We start from the raw sequence: 23002 nt of genomic DNA, 5'->3' as shown, positions 1-23002 counted from the left end.
TCTTTCAAAGTTTTTTTAGATCTGGAATATGGTTCTTATTGTGTTAACAAGTTGGTTGTCTTCTAAATGTTTTAAAGAAAATTAATGTTGGGGTTTGTCCATATTGAGACACTTAGTGTCCTTATTCGTGTCTGTTGTTGTCTTCTACAGACCAGATGCAATCATAGACCCCTGGCTTCAGGATCTGTGGCAGAAGGCCCTTTCTCTTTATCCTCTCTCCCCTGGACTAACCATCATACCCAATGACGTCACGTAAGTGTGTACTATACCTATGTCTTTCCGGCTTCTTTCTTCAAATAGTATATATATATATATATCTATTTCAACAAGCACAAAAGACCTGGCTTCATAATTGGAGTGAAAAGTTTATTTATGTTGCATAAAGATATATTTTATATGTTTAAAATTGAGAATTATTTCAGTGTTTTTCCAAAGTACACTAGAGGTTGTATATGTAAAAATGGAAACTAGGACTTATAAATTAGTATAAAATAGACCTTGGTACACTTCTAGCTCACAATATGAGCAAGACACCTCGAGAAACAGGCAGAGTTTACAGTATTCCGCATACAAAAAAAGTAGAGTATCATTTAGTGGAGTGGCAAAAAGTGTGGAGTGCTGTAGAGTGGAGTAAAGTGGCATGGAGTGGTGTAGAGGGGAGTAGCATAGAGTGGCGCAGAGTAGAGTGACGGTAGAATGGAGAAGACCTATGTAGAGTGGAAAAGAGTGTTGTAGAGTAGTGTGTTGTTTTTTTTTTAAAGTTTCAATAAACCTTTATTGTTTTTATGCAGTGTTACAATGCAAAGATAGGAATATCAGAATCCCGGTACAAATGTCTTTGATATACGTAGTGCAATATCATATGCAATTATACATACAAACCAAACTTGTCCCCGCCCCATTCATCCTGCAAAACAGCTCAAACTAAAGAAAATAAACCAGAACTTTCCAGTCCTTGGCATTACTGTCCGAAGTCTCAAATGTAGGCGTAGCAATACGCTATGGTTTGCATGAAGTCACCACATTATTTTGGCACCAAGCATTACAATTACAGAGCACACACTATCCTGCCACCCCCTTTCCCACCCCCTGCTGAGTGCAGCAATTAGGAACTCATCTTTTCCAGCTCTCCATCAGAATGTCACTTTGCTCCGCTATGTTAGATCATGTCTCTTAAGAGTGCTTCCGTGAGGTTTGGGGGTTGGGGCCCGTCCCGGGTGCATCTTCCTCCTCCTCCCGAGCTGCCTCCTGCGCAAGGAGATACGTGGTGAGCGGGCTCCAAATGTCCTTTGGGCGTGATTTGATGGGAAGCATGTCTGCGTAATGTTGCTTGTGATCCTGCCATATGGACATGGTATAAATCCAGTCCTTAAATTTAGACGCACGGCCCCTCCCCCACCTACACGCCACCTGTGCTATATTTAAGTTTCTCTAGCACCTTCCGGCAGACCCCCTCATAAGTGACTTGCAGTAGCGGGTTTCGCAGTAGGGGCATCTTGGGAGAGTACAACATGGGTACCTCTAGCCTGCGAGCGTTACGCTGCCATGCCATTATAGTACAGTCCACGATGGACAGGTCGCGCTCGCGCTTTTTCACTACCGTGAAGAGATAGCACGCTGCGGGTGTTGGGGCCATATAGCCATCCTCCACCGCCAAGTGGGGCATAAAGGGTGGCGGGTGAAACCAATACATAGCAAAATGGGCCTATGCACAGTAATAGTATATCTCAAAATTGGGGATGTCGTATCCTCCCTGATGGTATGGCAGCATCAAGGTGGTCAGGTTTAGTCTCGCCTGCTTCCCGCCCAATATAAGTCTTGTGAGTTGGGAGTTAAGTGTTTTTTTAAAAAAAGGCCCCGGGATGATAAGGTATGTTAATGAAGAGGTACAGCAATTTGGGTAATATGACCATTTTAATTAAGGAGATCCTCCCTGCCATGGAAAGTGGAAGACGCAACCACTTTTTGATGGTGTCTGTGATTTTGTCTACAGTTTTGCCATAATTTAGCCGCATGAGCGCATCATGGGTCCCTAGTGGCACGTATGCCTAGGTATTTCACCTCATCCTCTTCCCAAACCAGGGGATAATCCAGTTGGTGCTGGGGAGTGTTGTCGGTGAGGGGGAAGATTGCAGCTTTAGACCAGTTGATTTGTACTCCGGAAATGGCTCCAAGTTTAGTTATCTCTCGAAGTATAGGAGTTAGATTATCTTGGGGTTTATGAATATATAGCGTCATGTCATCTGCGTATAGGGAAATGAGTAGTTGCCTAGACGGGTAGATTAGCGCTCTATTATTATGATGTTGCCGAAGTTTAGCGGCTAAGGGCTCAATGGCCAGGGCAAATAGGATGGGAGACAGAGGGCAGCCCTGCCGCGTGCCTCTGAATATAGGGAAAGGTGAGGATTTGGTCCCGTTCAGGAGTACTGAGCTCACCGGGCGAGTGTATAATAATTGGACCCACTGGAGGAAGGCAGTAGGCATCCCCATATATCCTAGAGTGCCCAGCAGGTAGTCCCACTCAAGGGAGTCAAACGCTTTGGTAGCGTTGAGGAATACAGCCACCGCCCAGCACTTCGGGTCAATGTCTTGTAAGACCGCGGCCAGGGTTCGAAGATTATGCGATGTGGCCCTGCTTGGAATAAAGCCAGCCTGGTTGGGTAGTGCCAGGCGCTGCATTAGTAGGTTGAGCCGGGTCGCCAGCACTTTAGCAAGTATCTTGGTATCACAATTTAAGAGAGAGAGGGGGCGATATGAATCACAGCAGTTAATAAGGATGTTATAAGCACCTGCCGCATCGTCATATGCAGACCACCCTCCTCCAGCGCTGCATAGAATACCTCCTTCAGAATCGGGGCCAATATGGAGACGTACGTTTTATAAAATTCTATAGGCAGGCCGTCAGACCCCGGGGCCCGTCCATACTTCATCTGCATGGTAGCTTCCTTTATTTCATCAAGTTCCAAATCTAAGCTGAGAAATTTCCGTTGTGTATCCCCTAACCAGGCAAGGGCAGTGTCTGCAAAGTAGTGGGGCAAGTCGAGAGGGGTGCCTCTATGTGAAGAGTACAGGGCACTATAGTAGTCTCTAAGCGTACTCAATTGGTATGGGAGATTTCTATGCACATCGCCTTGCGCATCTTGCAGTTCCGTCACATAATTGGAGAATCTGGGTGGCCTGACCGCAGCCGCCATAGCCTTCCCTGGGCGATCTCCTTCGCCATAAACCCTCGCTATATGGTGTTTCCCCCAAAATTTTGCACTCTCTTCCTGCCAGTTCTTCATATTCCGTAAGTTTGCAGCGTATGGTAGCCCTGATGTCATTCCCGTCAGGATCGGAGCCCAGCGCACTTTCCAATTGTTTGAGTTCTCTCTCTAGTGTGGACAAGCTAGTGCTCAGTGACTTAAGTATACCCCCACCCTTAGAAATGCACCTGCCCCTGATCGTGACTTTGAACTTTGTGACACTGGGAACAGAGTCTAGATTGCAGTAAAAAAAATCTCATATTTCCTGCTCTAACTGAGTCCTGAACACTGCATCTTGAAGGTGCAGCGGGTTGAGGGGCCAACTATTATATGGGGAGTGGTTGAGAGGTGCATGCAACTCAGTGATGACCGAGGGATGATCAGAGTGAGTACGAGCTAAATGTGTCACCCGCCTTAGACAGTGCATTATACCCGTGGAGACAAATAAATAGTCTAGTCTGGCCCAAGTTGAGTGGAATGCCGAAAAATGTGTTCCCTCCCGCTGGGTCGGGTGCATATGTCTCCAGGAGTCAAGTAAGTAGATCTCATCAATAATGTCACGCAGCACTCTCTGGGTGGTTGTGTAGTGTGTTGGGGACTCTCGGGATCTATCCATATGGGGGTACAGAGCAGTATTAAAGTCCTCGCCCCAGATAATGTAAGTGGTGCCAATCTCCTGAATTCTGCTCCATAAACGAAGGAGGGCCTGCCAGTTGTCAGTATTGGGTCCATAGTAGTTAGCAAAGGTCACATCGTGGGAGTGAAATCTGCCCCAAAGCAGGCAGAATCTGCCTTCCGCATCAGCTTCTGACCCACTGGGAACGAATGCAACCCCTCTCTCAACCAATATAGCCACTCCCCGGGAATAAGTAGAGTATGATGCAAAACTGCGGTGCAGGGCCCACCTCGAGGCGAACTGGGGAGTAGTGCCGGGACTCAAGTGTGGTGCCTATCAAGGTAACTCAGGATCTGCCGTTTTTTTTCTAGGGTCGTTTAACCCTCGTATATTCCACGATGCTACAGTAATGCTATTAATGCCTCGTGTATCGTCAGCCATTGTGCCGTGTGTGACATGCAGCATAAGTCCATGCAGTGACGATCCCAATGGACCGGACAAGCCATAATGCAGTCAGAAACAGACAACCGCCCTCCACCCACACTGGCTCCCCCAACTTGCCGGGTACAGGATCCCCTCCTCCCAAAACCATAACATAATGTAACTACTTGTATGACCCCTAAATATAGCTTCTGGGGGTTCACCCTCTCGGGAGCACGCTAGGAGCTCACGACCTACCCAGTTCCCTCCATACTCTCACCCACCCACTACTCCACCCGCAGGTGGACAGTTGCGGCGGGACGGAGGCAAGTAGCCGAGCCAGACATTATACCAAATAGTAAGCATATTAATACATCACCAAACTATTTCATTTCGCTCTGAGTAAAGCAGTAGTGAGAGTTCCAACAAATGTCACCGTCCATTATACAGTTCAGCTGGTGCCCAACCCAGGCGACGGGGACCTGCGATCTCTTGCTTCTGACTCCGTAGTAGCCGAGCGGCGGTGGCTTCGAAGGTAATCTTCAGCCTGTTGCGGATTCAAGAAGAAATGCTGCGATCCATGATGGGATATCTTCAGCTTCGCCGGGTACAACATGGCGTAGGAAATTTGCTACAACTGTAGTTTTTTCTTGACTGCTGCAAACTTTCGTCTGGCGTCTTGCACTGCTTGTGTAAAGTCTGGGAAGAAGGAAAATGTCATGTTTTCATATAGCACCTGTTTCTTTTCCCGGGCAAGACGGAGCACCACATCTCTGTCGCGGTAGTTTAAAAAGCGGGCTATCACAGGACGCGGCGCCGTCCCTGGAGGAGGGCGGGCGGCAAGAGACCTATGGGCTCTCCCAACTGTGAGGTGCGCTGAGAAAGCCTCCCTGCCAAAGAGCTCCACTACCAATTTCTCAATGAAGTCCTCCATGCGCCCCGTGTTTGTGGATTCCGTCAGGCCAAGAATTTGAACATTGTTCCTTTGGGAATGTGCCTCCAAGTCCTCATTTTTATCAGCAATTACCTTTAGCAATTTGTCCATCAGTGACAGCTGGTTTTTGCTTGTCATGGCGCCATCCTCCAGATCAGACACCTTAGTCTCTACTTCCTTAAGGCGCTGCTCATGTTGCCCCAGCTTGGCGACCACAGAGTCCATCCGAGCGTTCATCGTATCCATTTTAACATCAATGGATGTAAGTCTCTGTTACATGCCGAGTAGGATCACCTTCCAATCCTACCCAGGCGGATCCGAGGCGTCGTGTCATGTTCCTCTGAGCGCGACCTGGGAGTCTTGCGTGCCTCGAACGGGATTTTGGTCTGTTTGGTATCTGTGCACCCTATGGCGCAAGCTGGTGAGCAAAACAGTGGAGGGCAGCACAATGTCTGGCAGTGCCTGCTACCCTTATGTGAGTTTTAGGAAGGCAAGAGTGTTGGACTCCGGGGGTGTAGAGCAGTACACACCTGCGGAGAAAGTCCGAGCGCCAGTATTGTAACCCCCGTTTCCGTTCTGCGTGCTGACATGGGCAGAGAACAAAAGCAGGATCCCAATGTCAAAGGCACAGGCGACCTGAGGCAAGGTAAGGAGGGGTAGCAACGACCCTGGGGAGGTGCCCACTCCACGACACTTCCCGCAATGGTCCCGGGGTCGCTTCTATTTATGGATGCACGTCCATTCGCTGCAGCAACCATCAGCACTCCCCTCCTCTGGGCGGCCCACTCTGCTTTCACTAAATGGCTTCCCCTGACGGTGCACGAGCAGCTCCAGAAGCTTCCAGGACAAGAGGTGAGCAGCAAGTCCTCTATTAGGTTGGGAGCGTTGGAGCTAATGCCGATTGGGCAGTGATCTTCGCGGGCAGCAAGTGGTGCAATTGGCAGTTTCAAACGTCCTTCGCTGCAATGTCCAAAATGGCGGCCATCTCTCTCATCGGGCTGCTGGCAGTGTGGGTATCCGCATACAGGGCCGGCTGCGGCATGTCTACTAAGGGGGAGGGAGCCGGGCGGCACTGTAGATCAAGGAAAGTGCGATGGAGCGCTCCAGCGCCGCCCCCGAATGCCTCCGGTGTCGCCCGGCGGCTGCGCACTGCAGCAAAGGTGGGCCGCGGCACTCCTCCCCCCGGCAGCACGACCGCTGCCGTAAATTAATGGGGTCCGGTGCAGGTGACTCCGCACCGGCAAACACTCACCACCAGAGCCGCCAGTCACCGCCACGCTCCGCCAACGCTCCGATGCGACAGCTCCCCCTCGTCAGCAATCTCCCGCTCCTCTGGCACGGAGGCCTGCACAGCCGCGGTGTCGCCTGGTCCAGCGGCCCTTTGTAAGGTACCAGGGGCAGCACGGCGCTCACCGCCTCTGTCATCAGCTCGCTCTTCCTCCGCCACACTTCGAGCAATATTCACAAGTTTGGTACCGTTGGTGTCAGCAGGAAAGCCCGCTTCGCGTAATGGGCTTTAAAATGCATATATTTAATGCAGGTAGGAATATTTTCTGGCTGGGTTGGGCTGGAGCCTCACAAACGTGCGGGTATCTTGCTCGTGTGCCACCTAGCGCCCCCTAGAGTAGTGTGTAGTTGAGTGGAGTGGTGTAGTAGTAGAGCGGCATAGAGTTGAGTGGGATAGAGTAGAAGGGCATAGAGTGGAATAGAGTAGAGTGGCATAGAAAGGAGTATAGTGGAGTCCTGTCTAGTGGAGTATGCATACTGTGTAGTTACTACCATTACAGACAACACATTTTCATTCGAAATTACTAGTATGTTTTCACAGACTTTAAACTTTACAGTGCACAAACAATAAGGTGTGTAAATCGGCATCACCTAGTGTATTTATTTGTTTTGATCATACTAAAATATTTGTTTCCACCACACTTCAGATTTTTAAAAAATATGCCTTCATTTGGGCTTTCATAATTTTGTTATATTCTGAAATATTTGTAAAGTTCATTCACTAGTATTTAAATTTTGTTGTGTGCTAGAAAAAAATAACATCCCACAACCTTTTCTTTTCACCCCACCATTACCCAATACGGTTGCCACATAAATTCTCTTGCTTTGCAGTCAGAGAAAGACACCAACCTCCCTGGAAGACAAAGCCTAATATTTGACGTCTGTCTTTAAATGCACAGCAAATGTGACAAGAAAAAACCAAAATGCAAAGGGCTGTTTATTGCTCATTCACTCCTGAACTCTAGCATGGTTATTATGGGGGTGCTTCAGCACTTCTTACTTCCCCACTTCCAGCGCCTATGCCGTGTGTGAGAAATTGAGGACGAGGACAGTTTTTGTATGCTATTTGTAACGAAGGTGGAGTATTATGTGGTGATGCTGGTTAGGTTTCGCCATGCACTACTGTTACAAATCCCAAAGATGGTCCTTGGATTCACACTAAAAAATATCCTTAGCTCAGTCCTAGTAGTGTGGCAGAGAGTAGTCAGGCTTTATTAGAGGAACATTGTGTTAAGCATTTCAGAGTACCAACATGGGCGATAAGTAATTGACATGACTCAAGAAAAATCAGACACCATTTCATATTATCTTAATTTAGACACCAGAATGAACGGAATAGCACACAAATAACCGGAGTTATAGATTTTTGAAGCAATATACAATCAGTGCAAATAATACAGTGCAAATTTAACATTGTAGTCAATGGTAAAAACCATTAGTGACAATCAGTCACTCGCAGTTCGAGTTTCATTGTACCGTTACAGGGTAAAGGTGATGCGGGTCCCAGGACCAAGCCACGACAGTCAGTTAAATTTTACCAGGCCCGTGAAGCCGGGTGCAGTGTTGTCCTGGCTATCCTTGGGGCTGAATGGGAGCTGTGGGAAAGCTACTTTTACCGCTGAGGGGGATGTAACAAGTTTAGAATTCTCAAAAAGTAAACTTTTAATTTATTAAATTTTAACTTTCGTAAATTAAATTACTTATGTCCTATTATTTGAGTGCTCTTTCTTATTCCAATGGGAGTTCAGGATAAAACTGATGTGTTATGTTCTTTGTTGGACGACCGTAGGATTGACACTCCATGAAAGAAAAAACAATATTTAAACAGAGAGTGAGGCATTGCAAAAATAGAGGAAATAGTCTGCAGTCTTACAAGCTCCATCATTCATGGGGCACCGTCTAGAGATTACCCCTCCTATGCACAGATTCTAGTCTAGATAGTTGCTGTGGTTCAGGCCGTGTGATGGTAACCTTCTATGAAACACAGCTTATGAAGTTTCTTAGAATAGCCCTGGAGATAGCAAACTGTTACCGTCCTGCTGTACTCTCATCAGACGAGTTGCTAGTTCTTTGTTGCTCATTGTGAACTATGCACTGGGCTATAGTGCTTCATGGTACTTTTGAGCCCTACATGCATACATGCATCCCATGTGGTTGAGATCAGTTAAATGGTGGTGCTTTAGTTGTGTTTGTATGACATGTGTAGGAAAGTGCCCCTTTTTGCATGGTTACCCCCCACTTTTTGCCTGGCATCTGATGCAACCTTACTTCATGTGCCCTGGGTCTCTGCCAATCCGGTCCCCAGAGCCTTTGTTCTTTCCCAAGACTGTACCTTTGTACCCACAATTGGCACATCTCTGGCCACAGGTAAGTCCCTTAGAAAATGTACCATGGGTACCCAGGGCACTGTGACCAGGGAAGGCCTCTAAAGGCTGCAGCACCTATTGTGCCACCCTTACAGGCCCTGTACCTTCACACCAACACACTGCCATTGCAGGCTCCGTGTTTTGGTGCATAGAAAAGCGAAGAGTCGACATGGCACTGATCCCTGTGTTCCATGCCTGTAATCCACTGTCTGAGGCCTAGGTAAGTCCCCCTCTAGCAGGGTGAACTAGCCCTCGGGTGAGGGTACAGTAACATGAGCCCTGTACCCCTACGGTGTCTAAATCCCTTCTTAGACATTGTAAGCAGAGTAAAGCCATAATCCGTATATGGTCTGGGAGTTGGTCATTACAAACTCCACAGCTCCATAATGACTTTACTAAAAACTGGGAAGTTTGGAAGCAAACTTCTCAGTACATTAAACCCACATTGATGCCAGAGTGAGATTTAATGTAAAATGCACTCAGAGGGCATCTTAGATTGGCCCCCTGAAAAACATTCAGCCCTGGTGTGGTTCTTGAATCGCTGACCGCCATTTGCCACCACCAGACAGGTTTCTGGACCCCTGGGTAGAGAGCCTCCGCTCTCTGGGTCCAGAAACAAAGCCCATCTTTGGCAGAGGTGTCATGCCTCCATCCCCAGGATGAGCTGGTTCCACGAAAGGGGAAGCTTCAAGGGCCTGCCACCTTTGGAAGCTGTCCCTGTCTTTTGCTACTCCCGGCAACTAGCTCCCACCGGTTCTGCTCTCCCACTTTGGGCAGGAGAATCAGGAGAAAACCAAGCTAGGAGGAGAGGTGTGCCTGCCTTTGCCAACCTCACCCCTCAGGTGGGGGAGGCGAGGTGAAGCACACATCTCAGTCTCCTCCATCTTGAAGATGAGGGGGCTCAATCTATTAGGGAGAGGCACATGTCCCTCTCCCATTGGAGGGTGGCATAGATGGGGGTGTACCCACCTCAAGGAAGGGACCCATGGGTCCGATCTGCACACCCCTTTAACGTCCCTAAATGTAGTATTTAGGGGCAAACCTGAACTTTACCTCTTCCGATTCGAGGAAGAAAGAAGAAGGACCGAAGAGCCGTGCTGACCCAGGAAGAAAAGAGCACCTACTGCTTTGGCACTAGCCCTACTGGCCCGTCCTGCCTTTAACCTGCCTACAATGAGAAACCTGCCGAGTCCATCAGCCAGCAACCCCCAGAGCCCGGAAGTCCTGCACTGCACTCATCTGACAGACTCTGTCTCATTGAGCACCAGATTTGCTCAAGCCAAGTCTCACCCACAGAATCCAGAACCAGGTGGCTCTGCTATTCTGCACCACTCGGCATCCGACCCCCATGGCTAGAGTTTGAAGGCCCAAAATCATGAGCAGGTCTCCCCAGCGAACCTGACCTGGGATCTGGTGTTCCCCCACCTCCCTCAACCTTCTAGACGACGCCTGCAGCCTCAGCCTGACGTGACCCCCTGCCCTGACTGTGACTGGAGCTGGTAAAGAAACCCGATGCAAAAAGACACTCCTGCACCCGATGCCCTACGGCATTGGATGGTCCAACCGACTGTGTCCAGGCATCCCCCAAGAACACAACTTACCTCTCAAGCCGCGGGTCGCTCTCAAGAAGTCTCTCTGCCCTAGCCTGCAGCAAGTTTGTCAAACTGATGGTCTCCATTGGAAATCACAGGGTCTTCTATGCCTTCTTAGCACTCTGCACCCAGCTGCCCCAGTGCAGCTGGTGGTGCATCTCCTGTTCTGATTCTTGGCCCCTGCAGTGCTGACCATATCCCAGGAGCTTTGCTCCCACACCCGAGTGGCCTACTCATAAGCATTCCCTGACCCAAGGCCCCCTTAGCTCCATTAGCTAATATTGGGCCCCTGCACTCTGCCCGGCCGCCCCAGTGCAGTTGGTGGTGTATCTCCTGTTCTGATTGTTGGCCTCTGCAGTGCTGACCATAAACCCAGGAGCTTTGCTCCCACACCTGAGTGGCTTACTCGTAAGCAGTCCCTGACCGAAGTTCCCCTTAGCCCCTTTAGGTAATATTTGTCCCCTGGACTCTGCACCCGTCTGCCCCAATGCCACTGGTAGCGCAATTTGAGTGTCTATCTAGACCTTGGGGAACCTTGATTCCAAAACCCAAAACTCCCACTCGTAAGTCCAGTACTTACCTGTAAAACCAATAACCATTTTTCTCCCTTAGGAGCCCATGTTATGAGTTTTTGTTCCTAAAATGTTTTATGTTGAACTGCTGTTTAAAGTGAGGAAAACATAACTATATGTTAAGTCAAGAAAAGTCTTACTTACTTGGTATTGTGGGATCCGTCCTTGAGTGAAAGAATATAGTAAATGTTTAACACCCTCTGGATAAGCCTAACTGCTCGCCCACACTACCACAAAGAGAGCTGTTAGTACTCACCTAATTTAGCCTCTGCTATACCTCTGAGACTCCCTGGACTATGTGCACATTATACCTTACTTTGGTATAGCATATAAAGAGCCAGCTTTCTACAACATGTTACAGATAAAAGATTTTCATGCGAATGCGAAACGTTTTTTAAAGTTTAACATAAGAATAACTGCCCCATCTCAACACTGTATTAAAAAAAAACTTCTTTGATAATCAGAATAACTTTTTCTCTTAATTCTGAACTTTGTAAAGATTAAAACTGACTTTAGCTATTTCCTTTTTTGTTATATAGGTTGCCTCCAAAGTATACTTTTCAGTACTTGGACGAAGCCTCCTTGAACTTTCAAACGGTTCATGATAGCAGCGCTCTGTTCACTGACCGAGCAGGAGCACCCCCTTCAGAACTGCAGCCCTTTTCTGCTCGGATGATCTCAAACACCAGGGTGACAGACGAGTCTCATTTCCAAGACGTGCGTCTCATTGAGTTTGATATTACCGGCTCTGGGATTCAGTGAGTATTTATTTTTTTAAGTTTTACTTTTCAAAACCCTTCATTGTTCTTAAATAAAAGTCCAGTGGGCACTGACTGTAGCAAAAACTCAGTGAACTTTTTTTCTTCAGTTGTCTCTGCTGGTATTAGTTAAGGCTCAAAAATAGTCCTCCGTTGGTGGAATTGCACATAGAACTGTCTGTCTTCTTCTCTTAATTGTCATCTTTTGTGTATGATTTTTTTATTTTATCAATACTTAAAATTTTGTACACATATTACTTAAGGTTTTGAATTCACAGACACGTTTGTTATACCCTTGTACGTTATTTCAACGCCCTCTAAAGTGCTACTGCAGGCGGTATGAATGCTATATATTTATGATGCCCATCTTCACTTACCGTAGACCAAGCATATTTCCTAATGATGGTTCTGTTTGTTTTTGGTTCAGTGGTGGAGCGCACCAAAATGTCACATACAATTTGTTTACTTTTTAACCCCTTCCATGCAGATGACGAGCTCAGCTCGTCATCAGCGTTACCTACCGTGTGCTGATGATGAGCTGAGCTCGTCATGTAACGCGGTAATTACAAAAATGCCGCACACAGCGGGAAAAACGGCCGCACGCATGCGGTTAAGACAAAAAGATGGGTTGAATACACACACACCGCCACCGCCACCACCACCACCCATTAAACCTTTGTTAAAGGTTAAGAAAATGTTGTTTTTTCTTTGTATAAAAAATAACTTAAAATACACAAACTTTTTTTTTTTATAAAATCTTTATTGAAGCATTTTCATGATTTTATCCCCTCCATTATTTTACAACAAAAAAATAATTATTATTAATACCCACCCCCCCCACCCCCCCAAGCGTGAGTTTATACATACACAAAGCAAAAATAGGAACATGGTACTTAAAACCTGACTGTTTTGGTGTCCAAATTATAGTAACCATAGTTTGCATTTTCTGGATATATAGTCGAAAACAAACTAAATTATATAAAAAGTTATCAACCCAGATTCTATATCCAACATGTTAGTGGGTCCCAAATTTTCAAACCCGGCTTTTGTTTCTTTCTACCTTTCTTTCGGTATATAGCCGTTTCTAAATTATATGTGGCCAGGAGTCTGGCCCGCCATTGTTCAAAAGCCGAAGGGTTATCGTCTAGCCATGCCGAAGCCAAACATAACCTAAATACAGCCGCGGAAATAAAGATAAGCCCTTGAATTTCCTTTGGCCTGTTATCTCCATCTAGACCTAGTATTAATTCTGCCGTTGTTATTTCAAATTGTAATTTAAAGATTTTAGATAGAAAGGTGGATATTTCCCTGCGTATTGTACCCAGTGCGACACATGTCGCAAATATATGTACGATATCTGCCTCGTGCTGTTTACATCGAGGACATTCTGTACCTCTGCCCGATCCCCATTTGGCGATCTTGTTCGGGGTATAATATAACTGGAAAAAAGTTTAGTAATATTGGGCTTGAAGGTTTGCCGGCATTAGCCATAATTGAGATGCCTTATAAGATTTCTCACAGGTTTCTTGCATCACATCTAGTTTTCCGTGCCATTTTAATGTATATTTTGAAACATCATCTGGTAAAGCGGATATAAGGTTATTATATATACCCCCTATTCTTAAGGTTTTGAATTCACAGACACGTTTGTTATACCCTTGTACGTTATTTCAACGCCCTCTAAAGTACTACTGCAGGCGGTATGAATGCTACATATTTATGATGTCCATCTTCACTTGCCGTAGACCAAGCATATTTCCTAATGATGGCTCTGTTTGTTTTTGGTTCAGTGGTGGACCGCACCAAAATGTCACATACAATTTGTTTACTTTTTAAGACAAAAAGATGGGTTGAATACACACACACCGCCTCTGCCACCACCACCACCCATTAAACCTTTGTTAAAGGTTAAGAAAATGTTGTTTTTTCTTTGTATAAAAACATAACTTAAAATACACAAACTTTAGAAATTCTTCATCTCCATACACAGTGTATTCAACCCAGTAGCCCACTACATTAACTATAACATGTACCTTCTCTAAGCACTCATTATACTGTTTTATAATGATTTATACTACCTCACTTATAAAAAGTAAAATAATAGCATTTACAAGAACAATAATGACATTGCAAAGCAAATCTTTTGTGAGAACACAGTGCATGGTAGAGTGGAGAGTTGTAGTTAATGTAGTGTGGCAACTGAGTTGAATATACTTGTGTATTGAGGTGTGTGAATTAAAATAATTTGAAGGTGTTGCGTACATTTTTAAACATTAAACAATTCAGTCCACCATCAAAGATGTGGCTCGGGGAGCTGTGCTGACACGCCCCTCCCTCCTCTTTACTTAAATATTGGTCCCAGGGGCCTACCTCAGAGTTTTTTTTATCTACAGTGTGAGGGTAAGTGCTTAAAAAAAAATTACTACAGATTTTTGGAACTCCTCTCTACAGCCCTGAGTGCAAGAAATACCTACACCTTCCCTCTTATATTTTGTAACTTTTTTCAGGACGAGAAGTCCTAAGGATGACTTCCGCCAGATCAATGTCGAGCACCGCGCATGCGGTGCTCTGCGAGACTTTTAGTAAGGGGCTTCAGAAAGGTCACCACACGCTCGTGTGTGTGTTTTTGTTTTTCTCACAGGGTATTGGGCTTTGTGTGCATCTTTCTAAGAAAGACAGCACGCAATTGGGCAAAGGCGGGTGTATGTCCTGCCTTTGCTCCGCCCACGGCCTATTGCTTGCAGTTACCCGCATGGGCCACATCTGTTTTCAATTATCGTGCACAGATGCGTGCACGATAATGCAAAACAGATGTCTAGCTGTGGCGCTCGCGCGCGCACCACTCGCGTGCTTGTTCCCCAAGCAGTGTAAAAAATTCTTGCGTGTGAACAGCAGGAGACAGTTCCATACAGAAAATGTCAAACCGGGATATGTTTTCTGCCGAAATCAGTCTCCTAATAGTATCTCATAAGACATATTTATAGGAAAGTAAGAGCCTGGGTAAAACAAGCTAAATGAAATACCACATTCCTCGAGCAAAAGCTCAATTTATCAAAACTTTAATGCAATTTTCAAAGAGAAAATCGTCAATTTCCCCCACTCATCGTATCAATCTTGGTTCCATCTCTAGAGACTGTTAATTTAATAGCAGGGCTGCTCCCACACATTTCCAATGTGTAACAAGTCCTCCATCCGACACCGAACTTTCAGCACCACCTCTGAATGTTACAGAGATTTCATAAGATCTATCAATTTCTCATGCACCAAACTTCTGCCTCCCCTTCAGAGAGCTCCCAGCTGTTACACTCCCCTCTACCCTTCCACTCACAGTGTGCTTCATCACACCTTCAATCCAAAGTGTGCACGAGTATGTACAAATGTGCACCTTGTCCAGGGCCTTGTTCATATAAGAGAGTTGATGGGTAGGCAGTCACTGTCCGGCCTCTTATGAGGCTTTGCTGAGCTTTGATCAGCTGAGCAAATTGCGACGTGGAAACAAAAGGCTCTGTAATAGCAGCCTGTCAGCTATTGAGGCAATTATTGCCAATTGGTCATTGGTAATTTAAGTGACATCAAATTGTTCTGTTATTGATCACGGTGTTGGAGCGTTTAGTATGTCAGTGCGGTGCTTCACGTTGGGAACACACACATTCCATGAAATAAAAGCTAGGTATATTGAGGGAGAATGAGATTGGCCCTGAAATACCTGGGGATAAAGCACTCAGCCGCTACAACAGGCACTGCTCGGTGTTCTCCACCCCCGCACATAGATCCCACCGCCGGCTTGAGTGTTTTTTTATGTGGAGGGTTCAGTGAATGTATGTACATGAAATCTACTACCTTAATATCACTGAAGTCAGATCTAGTCCATTCCTACCCAATCCTCACCTCCTGGTTCGTTTCTACTGTCAGTGAAGTCATAGGATTTGTGGGGAGAGAGAGTGGGAGGAGCTGCGCTGCTCATCTTGTTTCACATAGATCCTCAATATGCAATGCAGCAGTTATCTGGGGGAAATGGATTTTCCTAATGAATCTGCTACATTCATCTTTGAATGCATTTTCGTGTGCTTTAAGAAAATGCATTCTAATGTGCCAGTGCCATTTTTTTAAACCTTATTATTCGTTTACCATTCTGAGATGGCAAACACTCGTCGGAGGGGCCAGGGAGGCAGGGCTGATGCCCTCGGGATATTAATGATGGCCGTCATCCGTGGAAATAAGGCATCACTTGAGAGGCTTGGCACCCTCTGTGCCCATCACCAGGGAGCCCCCATGTGACCCGTGAGACGCAGCAGCTAGAAGTGTCTGCAGGATCACACCAATTTCACCACTACCCCACCCCCATACACACTCCCTTCTCTCTCTACCCCCGTCCTCTCAGCTCCCTGCCGCGCACCTTCATTTTCTCACACTCTTTCCCCACTTCCTCTCTCCTCGGTCTTCTCTTTCCCTCCCCATTCTTCCCCTCCTCTGTACCAATACATTTCCCTTCCTCTCTCCCCCATCTTCTCCTACTCCTTACCCTGCCCTCCCCCTCGCACCCCGCCACCCCTTCTCGTTCCACACACCACCCTCTCATGCCTGCTCGCGCCTAGCAATACGCAGAGTGTTCTTTGTAATATTGCTAAACTTGCAGCTTCTATGCTGCATGGCTAACCACTTATATGGTCCCAAAGGCAAAACCTATTGGCTATGCCAATGCTTGTTTTTAAAAGTAGCGGCCCTGGGGGATAGGGTCCCTGGGCATTTTCAAATGCTAAGAGAGGGAGGGCGTGGACCTTCCTCCCCATATTTATGAATCGGGCCCTGGGGGATTACCTGATTACCGCTCAAGGAGGGGGGCCTTGCTGCTTCCCCTTAAACAAACAATACGGCCCTGGGCAGCCATTTTTTGTTTTGTTTTTCAATCCTGCGGGATCGTGGCAAAATTTGATAATTGTTTTGGCTTCAAATCGGTGCACAATGCATTTGCCTGGCCTCACTCCCCAGCGCCGCTCCTGGTGCCTCAGTCTTAAATATCTAACCTATGCAGCGACAGTCAATGAGATAAAGGATGCAATCGAGGTCTTTCTGGAGACAAGTGATACCAAGAAACTCCCATAGCGCGATTATGGAATACAATGAACCTGAGAAAAAAGGTATCCCCTATTTCTATCATTGTAGGTCTGGGACAACCAGAAGAAAACCCCAATGAACAATAAGCAAACTCCCACTTGACCTGTATTTCTTCCTAAAGACATTGTAGTGTTGTGAGCTGGAGTCACTCTTAAAAGTGGTGAACGCACATTTCAGTGTGGGAACGAATTTTGTCCAGCCACCTTCTTCAGGACCATACTACAATGGAATTACTTCAACAGGTGATCAGTGGGGGGGGGGGATATAGACACGAAGAGCAGCAGCGAAAATGTGGCAAAGTATTGTAGCACAATCCTCAGAATTCTTTTTTCTTTTATTGAAGCTTCAACTTTAAAGGACTAACAGAGATAATCAGACTTTGTTATCTTTGTTAATCCTTTGAAGTTGAAGTTAAAGCCACTTATCTTGGCAGGTCTCCAAAATGTTTACGAGGGGTTGTCCGCTTCTTTACCTACTTGGTCTTGTTCCCAATTCTTGCATTAAATTGCTCTTAGAGGATTTCATTTTGACCATTTAACTGTCATACTATTTCATTCTCTCCCTGTGCTTACATTTTCTGACAGTGTCTAAGATTTTGTTGTTATTGGAGTACGATGTGAGAACTTAGGAGGTGGCCTAATAGGTGGCAATAACAATCTTTGTATTGTCGTCTTTGTGCACTCTGTATGTATGAAAAACGCTGTATTTCACACGATGTTCAAGTTTAACAGTTATTTTTGATGGTACTGTACATTAGGAACATTTATTTAATAGACTATTCATTGCAATTTTGAAATTATTTTTCTTTTTAGAGACAGACCATTTTTAAGAATTTAAGTTGCATTGCAAATAGTTTAGTGATGCTAGTGAAACTTATTTGTTGGTGTTCAGGTTTTCAGCAGGGGACGTTGTGATGATTCAGCCCCAGAACCCTCCAGGAGATGTTGAACAGTTTTGCAGACTTCTTCGTCTTGATCCAAATAGGAAATTTCTGTTGAAGCCAAATGATGCAGGCAAGTATTTGATCAACATTTGGATTATTTTGTCCTTTCTTTCTTGGTTGCAGTGCATCAGATCAGCATGTGAGTGTTTGGGTTTGCTGAGAGAGACATACTTTAATGTGACAAATGTGTGCAAACCTGATTTGTCAGGGATTTTAAGATGTGGGGGGAACTTGCTGTAAACCACGTCCATTTAGTTGAATTCGTCCATTAGCACTGAAATTATAAGTCTTTTTGCCAGACCCTCTTTAATTCGTTCACATTCATGACAGCAATGTTTCTCTGCAGAAAAATCATTTGGGAAGTATTTTATGGCAAACAAGAACTGTTTGTGGTAATTTGTTTGGTAGAAGAGATTTTAGTGATGTGTCTTTGCCGAGTTTAGGCCAGATTTATCTAAACACGTTAAAATGTTTCTTACAAAATTCTAAATAGTTGACTCTTTTACGTCAAAAATCATTTAATTGTTTTCACAGTTTTATCTATAATTAATAAAAAAGCTGCCCCATTGAAAATAATTATTGACAAGCATTAGCCTTTGAGCAGTGGTTCTAAACGTTTTGACTTCTGTGGTCCATCCACTTAATCATTGGAATGCGGAGACCCCCAACAGAATTCTTTTTGGGATCCGGGGATCGCCACCTATGCAATGTCGATGATTTGAACCCAAACAATACACAAAAATACAGAAATAAGTATTTATCAAACAAATACACAAATGATAACATATTTTATGTAATACAAATACAAAATAGAAAAATAAAAATAATTATGGAAAGTTTAGAGCTTTTCCAAATTTAATCAAAGCCACCCATCAGCAATACTGTCTTCTGTTTGATGCACCCACGAATTATTCTGAGGATGCCAACGTAATGTTTGGCCTTCAATTTAAAATTCTTTCACATTTGCAGAACGTTTTAAAAAATTTCAATTTTACATTGGGCTTCTTTATTTACGTACATTTCATTAAGCTGTTCATATTAATTCATTTGCTAAACAATTGCAGAACCCCTGAGAAGGGATCGCAGACCCCCAGGGGTCCCCAGGCCACTGATTTAGAATATAACACAGTTACCCATCTGAAAGCCTCTTTATGTCTGAATCACCCTTTCTGACCCCACCCAAAAACCATCTGTTGACTCCCTCATTTCTAAGTGATTTACGTCACCTACCCAGCTGGATAGCTATTCTGCTAATACACCCTAAGCCCAAATATCCATCCTCTTGCTTCACCTGCTACTATTTATCAGAGAAAAGTTAGACTTTCCTTTAATGCTTCTGTCTAGGCACACCTGAAACATTACAATTTATAATGTCAGCTCCATACTCATCCCGTCTGTTGATTGCAAGTGGCCCAGAAAGCAACACTCCGTCTTGCTTTTAGGCTTCAAACCTGAACATGTGTCTAAATCGTGTTCTTGACCTCCTTTTTAAAATATACTTTGATTCAAACTCTGATTAGTCATTCAGATGCATACATAAATAAGCCCCAGCCTAACTGAATAAAGTTGTGCCTTTCTCCCCCCAGGCAAGCCCAAGTGAAAAAAGTTGTGCCTTTCTCCCCCCAGGCTTCTACAGGCTCTCTGAAGACCTTTAGTAAAAAAGTTGTTATCACTTCTTGCCTTCAAGGTTAAAAAGACCTAAGTCTCCCAGTCCAGGCCACGAAGGCTTAAATAGTCAGCCTCACACTTGTTGGCAACCATGAACTCTGTGAACACGTAGGAAACCTCCTTGTAGCATTCCTTTACTAGTCCAGTGCCCCTTTCTGCTTATTAATTCCTATTTGGTTCTCTTTGCGATAGGAGGTTGTTGCATGACCCGTGATGTATGACCTCTTTGGTAGAAGTTGCTCTCTTAATGTCCTGAGTTATTCATTTCTCTAATTGAATTATCCAAGAAGAACAACACCTCCTAAGCTTTCAGAAATTGTAAAAGCCTTACTGTTGTACAAAGTCTTGCTCCTAGTCCAAACAAACACATTGTGTTCAATGGTGCTCTCATAAGCCATTATTTACCTTGTGTTTCTGGTCAAACATAAGTTCTGAAGTCACCTCAGAGTGGCATGAGTGCTGTATAATAACCTAAAACCATATCTGTGCGTCATAGTGACTGATCAGCCCTCTGAGTTGGGTGAACTACAAGGGTGTTTCAAAGCTACGTGTGTGTTTGATTGTGCTGAATGTGTCCTGTAGAATTGTAGTTCACTACTGTGGTTCATTGCTTTTGCTCTGAAGTGTGTAGCGTCTGTATTCTGTCTTGAAAGAGATCCATAGCAGGCGTCAGATCTTGGAGAGTCCTTTGTGTACGGTGGTCTCTGTATCTGGTTGAGAGGTGACAATGAGAGATGTACAATCTTTGTTTTCTTTTAGCCCGGGTCTTTCTCAATGCCTTATAGACTATTTCTTATTTTCAGTGTGTCTTTACTTTATTGATTTGCAATGGGACTTGAGAGGTCATTTGTTTGGTTTGGTATGGTCCGCTGGAGAGAGCAACACAATTGGATTAAATTGTATCCTATGCTTTGTATAGAAACGTCGAATTGGGTTAAAAAGGATTTTTTTTTAGAGCACATATTAATATTTTGTAAACAAAATGTGCGTGCTGAGCCTTTTGCTGTTCACTGGTTTTCTTTAGTTCTCTTTTTAAAAGATCATCTTTAGGGCTCAAATTGACAGCACCATTCATGGCCATTAGGGGCCAGATGTAGGAGCCCTAATACCGGTCGGAAACTGCCGATTTTGGCCGTTTCCGACCGGTATTAGGGTTTTCAGATGTAGGGCATGCATTTACAGAATCGGTATTTTACCGATTCTGTATTTACCGATTCGGTAAAATTACCGAATCGGTAAATACAGACTCGGTAAAATACCGATTCTGTAAATGCAGATGTAGCTGGCACATGTAGAGTGCCACAGGGCTTTAACACCTTGAATGCTATGGGGATTTTTCTCCTGTGCTGGGATCCTACAGATACCACTTTACATGACGAGCTGGGCTCGTCATCAGCGTAGCAGGAGGCTACTGCATGACGAGCCCAGCTCGTCATGAGCGTCGAAGGGGTTAAGAATCGGTATTTTACCACCCAATCCAATTGGGTGGTAAAATACCGAATCCAGGTGTGCATGCACATGAGTGCATGCACACCTGTGCCATGTGACACACAGACATGCCCTTAGGGCATGTCTGTGTGCCACATGGCGCACATGCCTATTTTTGGGGTGCCAGAGGGTGTCAAAGTGACACCCCCTGCACCCTTGCTGAAATCGGTATTTACCGAATCTGTAAATACCGATTCGGTAATGGCCATTGATTCCTAAGGGCTTCAATGCCCATAGGAATCAATGGGCATTACCGATTCGGTATTTACAGAATCGGTAAATACCGAATCTTAACGATTCGGTATTTACCGAATCTGAAATACCTACATCTCCCCTCCTCTTTTTTACCACTTCTTAAATACCGATTCGGTATGAATCGGTATTTAAGAAGTGGTAAAAAAGATTTACCTACATCGGGCCCTAAGTGTGGTACTGCTGGACCTAATCTTTATGTTGTGTCGTACCAAGCTCCTTAGGCTCGAGTGGAACAGATAAGCTGCCAAGGGGAAGCGATATTAGCAATGGAAACTCAAGACAGATCAATTTCCTGGCAATAATTTAGACCGCTGCTACTTATTTTTATTTATTTTTATTTCGAGCGCTTCACTTTAGTTCTTTTGTCAGCTCGAAATTGGGGAAATGTATACCTCACCTTACAAGTATTTTGCCATCCCTTTTTGCTTGTGCATTCACCTTGAAAGGTTAAGCATTGTCCACCGATCTGGGCAGGGACCCAAATGCCAGCGACATTTCATCCAACAATACCAAGGGCATTGAGCAGACATTTTATAGGCTGTTTAAATAAAGCCCCTTAGGCAGATCTCTTTCCCTTCTGTGATTAGGGCAGAGCTTGCTTCTCATTAACCTTTTCTGTAGTCATCTCTCGCTGTTACTCTGGTCCTTTCTCTGCTGTGCTTTAAAAGGTTACTTAACAGGATTGTGTTAATCGTCCAGAGAAAATAAGGAAAAAAGGTCTGCTTCTAAATTTGAAATCCAGTTTAATTTGTACAAATTCTCTTATATAATGTAAGCGCCATATAAATCAACTAATGTAGTATAACCGATCACGTAATAAAAGGGGAGCATCAAACCTTTCCCATAGGCTGGCCATCTCACAAATGTACAAGTGTGATGGAACGATTGGTCGTCTTCCCCATATCTGCAAGGGTCAATGTTAAATGCCTTGACAGGGGCTTGATCACAGTCTGAAATTCCCACAGACATTTATAAAAGGGCCCCCTAGGAAATGTAGGATGTGCTAGTGCCTCCTGTTGAAATCTTAGCCCTTGGGGAGCATGAGGTCAGGACAGGTCTCTATATGCTGCCCTCCCCGGCTTCCTAAAGTGACACATATGAGCAGTAAGTTTAATATCTTTATAATATCAGTGTTGATTGACACTAAACACACTATCCTGGTAGGATAGGACACTTCAAAGATACTGGCCCAAAGCCCAGACATCTGGGGACTGCACTCCATGACACATTCACTCTTTTATTGTTATTTTTTTATCATTATTTGTGTTAATCAAACAACCATAATCAACAAAGAAACAAAAAGCTGACAATACACAGTGTAATAGCCGGTAATCAGGTTATTTGAAGTGCCTGCCTAAAGTAAATTACAGCATCATCACATCCTTTTAATGGCCGTGCATTAGTATAGCAGGTATCATCCAAAAGACAATTGAAAATGGTCCCTCTAGGCCCCATATTTTCTTAAGTTAGTTAGGGCACTCATTGGATTAGTATATTTGTTCCTTCAACTTGGCACACCAGTCCATACCTCTCAACCAGATTGCCAACTCAGGGGCCAACACCGATTTCCAGTGCCTGACAATGTCCCTTCTAGCCATTAGTGAGCCCATTCACAATAAGATTATTTCTCGTCTTAGGCCTGATTCCATCAGTTATCTCTAGTAGCATCATTTTGGATTCCATGCGAATAGGTCTACAAAATCCTGTGACAATGTGTGAGTAACTTAAATCAGAATTCTACAA

At 44.8% G+C, this 23002-nt stretch overlaps 1 protein-coding gene across 2 annotated transcripts in view; it reads left to right on the top strand.

Moving 5' to 3' along the window:
• Window positions 1–23002, top strand: part of NDOR1 (NADPH dependent diflavin oxidoreductase 1) — a 206077-nt gene that overhangs the window by 80927 nt on the left and 102148 nt on the right. For both annotated transcript variants that reach the window (XM_078642145.1, XM_078642146.1), the window contains exons 6-8: window positions 151–252; window positions 11572–11790; window positions 17797–17918. In XM_078642145.1, coding sequence (XP_078498271.1) covers window positions 151–252; window positions 11572–11790; window positions 17797–17918 — 443 coding nt within the window. The remainder of the gene's footprint in view (window positions 1–150; window positions 253–11571; window positions 11791–17796; window positions 17919–23002) is intronic.

Source organism: Lissotriton helveticus, chromosome 5_1 (genome assembly GCF_964261635.1).
Source record: "Lissotriton helveticus chromosome 5_1, aLisHel1.1, whole genome shotgun sequence".
In the NCBI taxonomy this organism is placed as follows: Eukaryota; Metazoa; Chordata; class Amphibia; order Caudata; family Salamandridae; genus Lissotriton; species Lissotriton helveticus.
The sequence above is the reverse complement of the archived record's forward strand: the minus strand, read 5'-3'. Positions and strand labels throughout refer to the sequence as shown.